General features: G+C 46.8%; 2 protein-coding genes across 2 annotated transcripts in view; one reads left to right on the top strand and one right to left on the bottom strand.

The window, feature by feature from the left end:
• Positions 1-8,641, top strand: part of LOC139401811 (formin-2-like) — a 129,728-nt gene extending 121,087 nt beyond the window's left edge. The window contains exons 19-20 of the mRNA XM_071145782.1: positions 8,316-8,397; positions 8,525-8,641. Coding sequence (XP_071001883.1) covers positions 8,316-8,397; positions 8,525-8,551 — 109 coding nt within the window. The 3' untranslated portion in view covers positions 8,552-8,641. The remainder of the gene's footprint in view (positions 1-8,315; positions 8,398-8,524) is intronic.
• Positions 8,642-11,792: 3,151 nt separating this feature from the next.
• LOC139401812 (gremlin-2-like) lies at positions 11,793-12,812 on the bottom strand. The gene has a single exon (XM_071145784.1). It carries the CDS (start codon positions 12,810-12,812, stop codon positions 12,309-12,311), a length of 504 nt encoding a protein of 167 aa, XP_071001885.1. The 3' UTR covers positions 11,793-12,308.
• Between the last annotated feature and the right edge of the window lie 316 nt (positions 12,813-13,128).

Below are 13,128 nucleotides of genomic sequence, written 5' to 3'. Positions count from 1 at the left end.
CTCTCTGGAGGACAAATCTGTTTTCCATTACCAACCCTTCCACCCCCTCTCTCTCTGGAGGACAAATCTGTTTTCCATTACCAACCCTTCCACCCCCTCTCTCTCTGGAGGACAAATCTGTTTTCCATTACCAACCCTTCCACCCCCTCTCTCTCTGGAGGACAAATCTGTTTTCCATTACCAACCCTTCCACCCCCTCTCTCTCTGGAGGACAAATCTGTTTTCCATTACCAACCCTTCCACCCCCTCTCTCTCTGGAGGACAAATCTGTTTTCCATTACCAACCCTTCCACCCCCTCTCTCTCTGGAGGACAAATCTGTTTTCCATTACCAACCCTTCCACCCCCTCTCTCTCTGGAGGACAAATCTGTTTTCCATTACCAACCCTTCCACCCCCTCTCTCTCTGGAGGACAAATCTGTTTTCCATTACCAACCCTTCCACCCCCTCTCTCTGGAGGACAAATCTGTTTTCCATTACCAACCCTTCCACCCCCTCTCTCTCTGGAGGACAAATCTGTTTTCCATTACCAACCCTTCCACCCCCTCTCTCTCTGGAGGACAAATCTGTTTTCCATTACCAACCCTTCCACCCCCTCTCTCTCTGGAGGACAAATCTGTTTTCCATTACCAACCCTTCCACCCCCTCTCTCTCTGGAGGACAAATCTGTTTTCCATTACCAACCCTTCCACCCCCTCTCTCTGGAGAACAAATCTGTTTTCCATTACCAACCCTTCCACCCCCTCTCTCTGGAGAACAAATCTGTTTTCCATTACCAACCCTTCCACCCCCTCTCTCTCTGGAGGACAAATCTGTTTTCCATTACCAACCCTTCCACCCCCTCTCTCTCTGGAGGACAAATCTGTTTTCCATTACCAACCCTTCCACCCCCTCTCTCTCTGGAGGACAAATCTGTTTTCCATTACCAACCCTTCCACCCCCTCTCTCTCTGGAGGACAAATCTGTTTTCCATTACCAACCCTTCCACCCCCTCTCTCTGGAGGACAAATCTGTTTTCCATTACCAACCCTTCCACCCCCTCTCTCTCTGGAGGACAAATCTGTTTTCCATTACCAACCCTTCCACCCCCTCTCTCTCTGGAGGACAAATCTGTTTTCCATTACCAACCCTTCCACCCCCTCTCTCTCTGGAGGACAAATCTGTTTTCCATTACCAACCCTTCCACCCCCTCTCTCTCTGGAGGACAAATCTGTTTTCCATTACCAACCCTTCCACCCCCTCTCTCTCTGGAGGACAAATCTGTTTTCCATTACTAACCCTTCCACCCCCTCTCTCTCTGGAGGACAAATCTGTTTTCCATTACCAACCCTTCCACCCCCTCTCTCTCTGGAGGACAAATCTGTTTTCCATTACCAACCCTTCCACCCCCTCTCTCTCTGGAGGACAAATCTGTTTTCCATTACCAACCCTTCCACCCCCTCTCTCTCTGGAGGACAAATCTGTTTTCCATTACCAACCCTTCCACCCCCTCTCTCTCTGGAGGACAAATCTGTTTTCCATTACCAACCCTTCCACCCCCTCTCTCTCTGGAGGACAAATCTGTTTTCCATTACCAACCCTTCCACCCCCTCTCTCTCTGGAGGACAAATCTGTTTTCCATTACCAACCCTTCCACCCCCTCTCTCTCTGGAGGACAAATCTGTTTTCCATTACTAACCCTTCCACCCCCTCTCTCTCTGGAGGACAAATCTGTTTTCCATTACCAACCCTTCCACCCCCTCTCTCTCTGGAGGACAAATCTGTTTTCCATTACCAACCCTTCCACCCCCTCTCTCTCTGGAGGACAAATCTGTTTTCCATTACCAACCCTTCCACCCCCTCTCTCTCTGGAGGACAAATCTGTTTTCCATTACCAACCCTTCCACCCCCTCTCTCTCTGGAGGACAAATCGCTTTTCATTACAGCTTTTCTGCTACTTATACATTTTACATACATGGTACTTTTATATAAAGCACTCACAAAAATAGTACATTACCAAACATCAGCTCTTTAATCCCACCCCTCAGCCTCTCTCAGCCCATCCCACCTATCACCATAGACCTCAGCTCTTTAATCCCACCCCTCAGCCTCTCTCAGCCCATCCCACCTATCACCATAGACCTCAGCTCTTTAATCCCACCCCTCAGCCTCTCTCAGCCCATCCCACCTATCACCATAGACCTCAGCTCTTTAATCCCACCCCTCAGCCCATCCCACCTATCACCATAGACCTCAGCTCTTTAATCCCACCCCTCAACCTCTCTCAGCCCATCCCACCTATCACCATAGACCTCAGCCGCTCTCAGCCCATCCCACCTATCACCATAGACCTCAGCCTCTCTCAGCCCATCCCACCTATCACCATAGACCTCAGCTCTTTAATCCCACCCCTCAGCCTCTCTCAGCCCATCCCACCTATCACCATAGACCTCAGCCTCTCTCAGCCCATCCCACCTATCACCATAGACCTCAGCTCTTTAATCCCACCTCCTCAGCCTCTCTCAGCCCATTTCCACCTATCATCACCATAGACCTCAGCTTCTCTCAGCCCATCCCACCTATCACCATAGACCTCAGCTCTTTAATCCCACCCCCTCAGCCTCTCTCAAACCATCCCACCTATCACCATAGACCTCAGCTTCTCTCAGCCCATCCCACCTATCACCATAGACCTCAGCTCTTTAATCCCACCCCCTCAGCCTCTCTCAGCCCATCCCACCTATCACCATAGACCTCAGCTCTTTAATCCCACCCCTCAGCCTCTCTCAGCCCATCCAACCTATCACCATAGAACTCCGCTCTTTAATCCCACCTCTCAGCCCATCCCACCTATCAAATATAGACCTCAGCTCTTTAATCCCACCCCTCAGCCTCTCTCAGCCCATACCACCTATAACCATAGACCTCAGCTCTTTAATCCCACCCCTCAGTCTCTCTCAGCCCATCCCACCTATCACCATAGACCTCAGCTCTTTAATCCCAACGCCTCCAGCCTCTCTCAGCCCATCCCACCTATCACCATAGACCTCAGCTCTTTAGTCCCACCCCTCAGCCTCTCTCAGCCCATCCCACCTATCACCATAGACCTCAGCTCTTTAATCCCACCCCCTCAGCTTCTCTCAGCCCATCCCACCTATCACCATAGACCTCAGCTCTTTAATCCCACCCCTCAGCCTCTCAGCCCATCCCACCTATCACCATAGACCTCAGCTCTTTAATCCCACCCCTCAGCCTCTCTCAGCCCATCCCACCTATCACCATAGACCTCAGCTCTTTAATCCCACCCCTCAGCCTCTCTCAGCCCATCCCACCTATCACCATAGACCTCAGCTTCTCTCAGCCCATCCCACCTATCATCACCATAGACCTCAGCTTCTCTCAGCCCATCCCACCTATCACCATAGACCTCAGCTCTTTAATCCCACCCCCTCAGCCTCTCTCAGCCCATCCCACCTATCACCATAGACCTCAGCTCTTTAATCCCACCCCCTCAGCCTCTCTCAGCCCATCCCACCTATCACCATAGACCTCAGCTCTTTAATCCCACCCCTCAGCCTCTCTCAGCCCATCCCACCTATCACCATAGACCTCAGCTTCTCTCAGCCCATCCCACCTATCACCATAGAACTCAGCTCTTTAATCCCACCCCTCAGCCTCTCTCAGCCCATCCCATCTATCACCATAGACCTCAGCTTCTCTCAGCCCATCCCACCTATCACCATAGACCTCAGCTCTTTAATCCCACCCCTCAGCCTCTCAGCCCATCCCACCTATCACCATAGACCTCAGCTCTTTAATCCCACCCCCTCAGCCTCTCTCAGCCCATCCCACCTATCACCACAGACCTCAGCTCTTTAATCCCACCCCCTCAGCCTCTCTCAGCCCATCCCACCTATCACCATAGACCTCAGCTCTTTAATCCCACCCCGCAGCCTCTCTCAGCCCATCCCACCTATCACCATAGACCTCAGCTTCTCTCAGCCCATCCCACCTATCACCACAGACCTCAGCTCTTTAATCCCACCCCCTCAGCCTCTCTCAGCCCATCCCACCTATCACCATAGACCTCAGCTCTTTAATCCCACCCCTCAGCCTCTCAGCCCATCCCACCTATCACCATAGACCTCAGCTCTTTAATCCCACCCCTCAGCCTCTCTCAGCCCATCCAACCTATCACCATAGAACTCCGCTCTTTAATCCCACCTCTCAGCCCATCCCACCTATCAAATATAGACCTCAGCTCTTTAATCCCACCCCTCAGCCTCTCTCAGCCCATACCACCTATAACCATAGACCTCAGCTCTTTAATCCCACCCCTCAGTCTCTCTCAGCCCATCCCACCTATCACCATAGACCTCAGCTCTTTAATCCCAACGCCTCCAGCCTCTCTCAGCCCATCCCACCTATCACCATAGACCTCAGCTCTTTAGTCCCACCCCTCAGCCTCTCTCAGCCCATCCCACCTATCACCATAGACCTCAGCTCTTTAATCCCACCCCCTCAGCTTCTCTCAGCCCATCCCACCTATCACCATAGACCTCAGCTCTTTAATCCCACCCCTCAGCCTCTCAGCCCATCCCACCTATCACCATAGACCTCAGCTCTTTAATCCCACCCCTCAGCCTCTCTCAGCCCATCCCACCTATCACCATAGACCTCAGCTCTTTAATCCCACCCCTCAGCCTCTCTCAGCCCATCCCACCTATCACCATAGACCTCAGCTTCTCTCAGCCCATCCCACCTATCATCACCATAGACCTCAGCTTCTCTCAGCCCATCCCACCTATCACCATAGACCTCAGCTCTTTAATCCCACCCCTCAGCCTCGCTCAGCCCATCCCACCTATCACCATAGACCTCAGCTTCTCTCAGCCCATCCCACCTATCATCACCATAGACCTCAGCTTCTCTCAGCCCATCCCACCTATCACCATAGACCTCAGCTCTTTAATCCCACCCCCTCAGCCTCTCTCAGCCCATCCCACCTATCACCATAGACCTCAGCTCTTTAATCCCACCCCCTCAGCCTCTCTCAGCCCATCCCACCTATCACCATAGACCTCAGCTCTTTAATCCCACCCCTCAGCCTCTCTCAGCCCATCCCACCTATCACCATAGACCTCAGCTTCTCTCAGCCCATCCCACCTATCACCATAGAACTCAGCTCTTTAATCCCACCCCTCAGCCTCTCTCAGCCCATCCCATCTATCACCATAGACCTCAGCTTCTCTCAGCCCATCCCACCTATCACCATAGACCTCAGCTCTTTAATCCCACCCCTCAGCCTCTCAGCCCATCCCACCTATCACCATAGACCTCAGCTCTTTAATCCCACCCCCTCAGCCTCTCTCAGCCCATCCCACCTATCACCACAGACCTCAGCTCTTTAATCCCACCCCCTCAGCCTCTCTCAGCCCATCCCACCTATCACCATAGACCTCAGCTCTTTAATCCCACCCCTCAGCCTCTCTCAGCCCATCCCACCTATCACCATAGACCTCAGCTTCTCTCAGCCCATCCCACCTATCACCACAGACCTCAGCTCTTTAATCCCACCCCCTCAGCCTCTCTCAGCCCATCCCACCTATCACCATAGACCTCAGCTCTTTAATCCCACCCCTCAGCCTCTCTCAGCCCATCCCACCTATCACCATAGACCTCAGCTCTTTAATCCCACCCCTCAGCCTCTCTCAGCCCATCCCACCTATCACCATAGACCTCAGCTTCTCTCAGCCCATCCCACCTATCACCATAGACCTCAGCTCTTTAATCCCACCCCTCATTCTCTCTCAGCCCATCCCATCTATCACCATAGACCTCAGTTTCTCTCAGCCCATCCCACCTATCACCATAGACCTCAGCTCTTTAATCCCACCCCTCAGCCTCTCTCAGCCCATCCCACCTATCACCATAGACCTCAGCTCTTTAATCCCACCCCTCAGCCTCTCTCAGCCCATCCCACCTATCACCATAGACCACCATCATTTGGTTTCCATGTTCCATATTTTTTTCAATTGTGATGTTTTACATACGTTTTTAATCTTTCTAATCGTGTATTATCCACAGATTGTGAGCTAAAGATGATAACCTTTCCTACAAGTATTTTATTAGTTATTGACTGAGTGGGGTTTTCCAGATCTCCCAACACTGCTGTTTGTGAGGTTAATTTTAAGTGCATGTTGTGATTAATTTATTTTTACCATTCCTGAACCTGTGACCAGAAACAAGCTACATAGAGGCAATACCAGAATAAATGATCAATTGATCCGTCTCTTTCCCAGCAAAATCTACAGAACTGAGATTGTTGTATGCTATATATATATATATATATATATATATATATAGCATACAACAATCTCAGTTCTGTAGATTTGTATCTTTAATATATGGCAGGCAAACAAGTTCCCTACCTTTTCCATCTGCTGCCTCCATTTTTGTGGTAGTGCTGCAATCAGTTGGTTGTGAATTTGTATTGAGCAGCTATTCCCATATATTTTCCAATGTGACATAACACCTCAATTTCTATTCATAATATAATTAACAAATATAATACAATTGTTTTTTTTCCATAAAGAGTTTTTTGATTAATCAGTATTTTTTTAAAAATGTTTTATTATATCATTAATATTTGTTCTAACTTTTCTGGAGAATTAAACTGAAATTGTAACCAGCTTGTTTAAGAAAGTACATTTCTTAATTTTCAATTAGTCAGAAATGAGAAGTTATAATCTGTATGAAGGCAAAAAGGTCAGTTTAATTTAGTGAAGCTTTTAGTGAGCGGTTTAAAGCTTTTAATATTTAATACATTTAGCCAAACTCTTATTCATTATATTAATATGGATGTTTAATTTTGTCTGGCTTAGCATTCCAATTAAAATGAAAAACATTTTTACTCATGATTTAAAAAAACGAGCCAGTGCCATTAACTGTGATGGGACCAAAGAGTTAATCAATGTGATTTTTCCATAAATAGACAAGTACTTACCTCTCCATGGTTGCAGAACATTTAAAAATATATATTTTTAAATTGGTCACTTTCTATTGAAATTGATTGTGGTAGTTAATTTATATTTTTTGAGATGTGAATACCAAGTATGTCTGCTTCACCATCTGCCCATTTGATTGGTAAACTGCAAGTTAGTGTAAACACAATCTTCTTTTTTTTACGATCCAATACGTAATGCACTTGTTATAATTAGGTTTTAGTACAGAGAGGCTAGAAAAGTGACCAAGATGTTCAATGAGACTGTGCAGGCATCCAGATTCCTGCCTTAAGTTGTTTCTTAACCCTGGATTTCCAACCCCTTGATGTTCTTGTTGGATCTAATTTTAATAGCTAGTATTTCAATGGTCATAATAAATAAATATGGAGACAAGACAGCCTTGTTTTACTCATCTTAAAAGCTCAATACCCTCGCCCCTCTCTCCTGTATAAGAGATTCACCAAAATTAAAGTCATCCAGGCATTTAAATATACATTCTATTCATACTTAATCAGATTGATAATCTTTGTTTTTTCATAATATTCAATTGTTTGAAGTAATTGTAATCTGTCTGATCAGGATGAACAATATCTGGTAAAAACCTTTTTTTTTTAATTCTATGTGCTATTTATTTCACCAGGGTTTTGACATCACAGGGCTGGTTAATAGAACTCCTGTCATCGTCCCTGTCTGCCTTTGTCCCGCTCTGTAATGGGGAGCCCCTGTTCCTGATGGGAATGGTTTGTCCCGACCGCTCCACCTCCATAATGGAGAGCCCCTGTTCCTGATGGGAATGGTTTGTCCCGACCGCTCCACCTCCGTAATGGAGAGCCCCTGTTCCTGATGGGAACAGTTTTTCCCGACCGCTCCACCTCCGTAATGGAGAGCCCCTGTTCCTGATGGGAACAGTTTGTCCCGACCGCTCCACCTCCATAATGGGGAGCCCCTGTCCCTGATGGGAATGGAGTTCATTTCCTGATCCCTTTACAACCAATCAGCATCCAGGAGCACACAGGGCCCGCGGCTCATGACCTTGTATACATGTGTAGAAGGATCAGTGTGTCGGCCCACCATGGCTGAAAGGCCTGTGTAGAGGGCCCGTGTGTCGGCCCGCCATGGCTGAAGGCCTGCAGGATCTTTTTAAGTGGGATTATACTGTTTATTTGGATGTTCTGTCTATGGTGCCCCAAACGTTGTATGAAGGTGGTGGAAGGTTGGCTAGATGATGGGGCTGGTATCAGGACAGCATTGTGGGTTTTCACTATGACCCAGATGTATATGGTAGCTGACTGCAGTGTGTCATGCTGTGTGATGTTGTGTTTCTGCGATACAGACTGAAGAAGGCAGAGGAGTGCTTCAGACAAGCCAAGGAGAAGGCTACCTACAGTGTCAAACCCAAGCATGCTTCGGGAATTGTAAGTGATCAACCTCACAATATAATTGGCCACTATATACACATGGACTTTTACTTGATTGAGTCTTACTCACTGTTAAAACCTGAAGAAAGCACATCTGAACATTTAACATATTGTTTTTCCACAGAAAGCCAAGCTGGGCATGAAGATTTAAGACCGGTGGACGTCTACGTTTACTGGAGAGAGAGACGAGGAACAACCACATTGGACTGCATGTACTACTACAGATGAATCACTTAGGCTTTAGAACAAGAACCAAAATGACACCCTATTCCCCATGTAGGGCACTACTTTAGACCTGGGTCCCATAGGGCTCTAGTCTAAAGTAGTGCACTACATAGGGAATAGGGCGCCGTTTGGGACATACTACTTTTTATTTTTTGACTCCAAGCAGCTGTCAGTCTGTCCGTCTCCCGGTCCTCCTGCCTGCTCTATGGGACCGACTATGCAGGCTTCTGTTATTAGCTCATCAGACACACAAACATCAACATCCAATCAGAAGGAAGAGGGAAGCACCATGGGATCAGAGGTCAGAGGATGTCATTATACCAGAACTATATTTATAGGATGACTTCCACAGGGACATAGTAAAGCATACCTACTGTAGAGGTACTTGGAGACATCTTCTCCACAGTCCTACTGTAGAGATACCTGGAGCCATCTTCTCCACAGTCCTACCCCCTACTGTTGAAATACCTGGAGCAATCTTCTCCACAGTCCCACCCCCTACTGTTGAGGTACCTGGAGCCATCTTCTCCACAGTCCTACCCCCTACTGTTGAGATACCTGGAGCAATCTTCTCCACAGTCCCACCCCCTACTGTTGAGGTACCTGGAGCAATCTTCTCCACAGTCCCACCCCCTACTGTTGAGGTACCTGGAGCAATCTTCTCCACAGTCCCACCCCCTACTGTTGAGGTACCTGGAGCAATCTTCTCCACAGTCCCACCCCCTACTGTTGAGGTACCTGGAGCCATCTTCTCCACAGTCCCACCCCCTACTGTTGAGGTACCTGGAGCCATCTTCTCCACAGTCCTACCCCCTACTGTTGAGATACCTGGAGCCATCTTCTCCAGTCATACCCCCTACAGTACTGATCTGAAATGCCAAACATGTTAACTATTCAAGCTTACTGTATACCATGACGAGATGTATTTTCCAAAGCAATATAAATGTGTATTTGGCTCACTGAAACAGTGATTGTGTACATATTAAAAAACAACCTCATTGGACGTGAGAGAGGAGACGTGTGAAGAGAAACACAGCAGAACGTGAAGAAGGAAAACGAACACAGCCGTTGTCCAGGATGCATCCCAAATGGCACCCTATTCCCTATATAGTACACTACTGTTGACCAGGGCCCATGCACCCTATTCCCTATATAGTGCACTACTGTTGAACAGGGCCCATGCACCCTATTCCCTATATAGTACACTACTTTTTACCAGGGCCCATGCACCCTATTCCCTATATAGTACACTACTGTTGACCAGGACCTATGCACTATCTAGTGTTCCATTTGGGATGCAGACTCTGACAGGTCACCGTCAACATGTTGATGTTCGGTGTTGTTGGTTTTAGGCCGTTGATCTAATCAAGAGTAATTCACCCTTCTTAATCCCAAAAAGCAGTTTGTGTTCTCAACATGCATTTGAAATTAAACGTGGTATTGGGGGGGGGGGGGGGGGGGGTAAAAAACCGAATGAGTGTTACCCATGTTCTTTAGTCCAAGTCAATAATGGATCAGCTTAGCTGGGTGTTCTTACAGCAACATAATAACTTTGAATAATGGTCTGTGTCCCAAACTGCTCCCTATTCCCTATTTAGTACCTTACTTTGGATTAGGGCCCATAGTATTGGTCTATATAGGGATCCATTTGGCATACAGCCATGATGTCCAACGTTGAGCTCAACTAGATTGTGTCCGACAGAGAAGAGCTCTCTGTATCCTTCCTGACCAGTAGAGAGGTTTACCCACAGAAGCTGTTATCTGATCACTGTTCACTCAGTCTAGAAGACCAGCTGTAGAATAGACTTCTGGCATGTTTTACTCACTTAACAATAAAAACATCACTTCAAAGACATATTTCTACTCTTATCGAGGAAAAATATATGCCCATTTTTGTGTAAAACTGCAAATGTATAACTTAGTCCCGTTTCATTTATCTGAAGTGATGTCCATGTGACTCGGTAAGAAGACATTTCTAATGTATGTGAGGACAGAGAGGCTTATGGGAAATGTAGTCTGTTGGTTTGACAAACATTTTGTTAATGTAAGATTAGTGAACAGTCCTAAAGGAATTGTTCATTTTACATTGAAAAGTGCATTCAAATTATTGACTTGATTACTAAAAATAATATATTTAAAATGCTTTTATCAATGTAAGGTAGTATTGTATTCTTTGTGTAACATATTTTTGTAAAGATTTTTATTTTCTGTCCCGCAGCATGTTAAATCATCATCCTGGAGTTGTTGGATAACGGTTTATTATTGTCAAATGTTGTTAGTATGTTACTGGATCTCTGCTTGTTTCTGGGAGCAGCAATGTCATTTATCTACAATAAAAAGGAATAAATTCAGCCTCTCTGTGGTTGGTGCAGGTTGATTTTGATTCTCTTTTGTTGAGAACAGCCTTTCTGTGGTTGGTTGATTTTGATTCTCTTTTGAAGGCCGGCGTTCTAATCAGAAACGTGTCCTGAAAGACGATGGTTAAGAATATGAGTCTTCAGACTGAGTGTTGTTGTTTGCAGCAACTTTCATCTGAACTTTTTACAATACTGACGGCAAAGTTTAAACAAAACACAATGAAAACACACCAAGATAAACTTTCAACTTCGGTACAGATTTAGCATATCATTTATTCATTTATGTAAATATAAATGCTATTGTAATATAACATTGTATTGATATAATCTCTCTAAATCTAATAATAATGTGATATTTATTTGTACAGAATGATATATTGCCTGTGAAACCCCAGGTCGGCTGTTGCTGCAGTAGGACCTTCTACTAACCCAGTCAGTCTCTATTCAACAACCTCCTACCCTCTGAAACCCCAAGTCGGCTGTTGCTGCAGTAGGACCTTCTACTAACCCAGTCAGTCTCTATTCAACACCCTCCTACCCTCTGTGAAACCCCCAGGTCAGCTGTTGCTGCAGTAGGACCTTCTACTAACCCAGTCAGTCTCTCCAACAACCTCTCTACCAGAGTCCCTCTGTGGAATAAGGTCATATCCATTAGGAGGGCACACATTAGAAACACATTTTGTAGTTGAAAATTAGCATTTTGTATTGGACAAGTCTCTTTTTGTTTCAGTCAGTTTTCTTCCATTTCAATACGACCCCCCCCCCCCCCCTCTCCGACAGGCTGAGGAGACCTGTGGTCCAGGTAAGTCTGCTTCTGCAGAGACCGTAGAGGAAGTGAGATGTCTCACTCTGCTTTTTTCCCCCGGGTTCATATACAGTCAATGAACTAAGTAGACCAGACCCAGCTGCTATCGCATTGTCTATTGGAAAGGCACTTCCTTAAGCAGTCTGGAATTGTGACCATTTTTTGTTTTTAACGGTAAACCCGCCTGAGTAAGACATCTTCATTTATCCACCATCTTTGAACTACAGAGTGTATGGGTTTAATCGGTCTGGGTTGTAGAAATGTCCGTTTGTCTCATATAGAGTGCTTGGTATGATCAACACAGAGCTGCTCCATAGAAACGTCCGTCATGCTCAGTACTTCTAAAGAGAGTGGGCCCCTTCAGCTTTTATGTATTAATTCTATGTGCCGTCAGTAAAAATGCATGTCCTCACCCTCCATGTACTCGAGTCTTGTACAAACTGTCTCCTGTGAGGTGAGCAGAATATCTGGACAGTATCTAGGGATTGTCCAAGATGATAAAAAAAAGAGAGAGACGAGTATCACCGCTTCCCAGAGTCACCGACGGAGACCGATATACAGCGACACTGTTTGACTCTCTGGATCTTGCGGTGCCTGAAGGGCGGCTGGAGGTCGGGACAGTCCAGCTCTACGGTCAGCGTGGTGAAACGCTGCGGCCGGCAGAAAGCACAGGACCGGAAAGACTCCTGCTCCGTCTTAACGTGTCGTGGGATATAGAAGGAGTTACACTGTCCGTAGCAGAACCTGTTGATGACGGTACGACTGAGACAGCCCTCCTCGCTCACCGTCTGACGCAGCGGCTGGGTCTTGCACCAGTCACTCTTCAGGTACTTCCTCTCTGTGACGACCAGAGCTTCCTGGCTGGAGGCAAGTATTTCCTGTTTACGGGTGCGTTTGTCAGAGGTGTTGCCGTTCCCTTTGAAAGGGTTGGGGATGGAGCCTTGGAGGCGGGTCTTGCGGGTGTCGCCGCCCACCAGGCACAGGACGCCTGCAAGCAGGATTGACAGAACAAACTGTCTGTACATCCTGACAGAGAGAGGAGAGGAGAGGTTAGAACAAACTACCTGAACATCCTGACAGAGAGAGGAGAGGAGAGGTTAAAACAAACTACCTGTACATCCTGACAGAGAGAGGTTAGAACAAACTACCTGTACATCCTGACAGAGAGGTTAGAACAAACTACCTGTACATCCTGACAGAGAGGTTAGAACAAACTACCTGAACATCCTGACAGAGAGAGGAGAGGTTAGAACAAACTACCTGTACGTCCTGGCAGAGGTTAAAACATACTACCTGTACATCCTGACAGAGAGGAGAGGTTAGAACAAACTACCTGTACAT

This window comes from Oncorhynchus clarkii, unplaced genomic scaffold, assembly GCF_045791955.1.
Source record: "Oncorhynchus clarkii lewisi isolate Uvic-CL-2024 unplaced genomic scaffold, UVic_Ocla_1.0 unplaced_contig_200_pilon_pilon, whole genome shotgun sequence".
Taxonomy (NCBI): Eukaryota; Metazoa; Chordata; class Actinopteri; order Salmoniformes; family Salmonidae; genus Oncorhynchus; species Oncorhynchus clarkii.
The sequence above is the reverse complement of the archived record's forward strand: the minus strand, read 5'-3'. Positions and strand labels throughout refer to the sequence as shown.

Coding starts and splice junctions, on each gene's coding strand:
- LOC139401812 (XM_071145784.1), bottom strand. CDS start 12,812: ATGTACAGACAGTTTGTTCTGTCAATCCTGCTTGCAGGCGTCCTGTGC.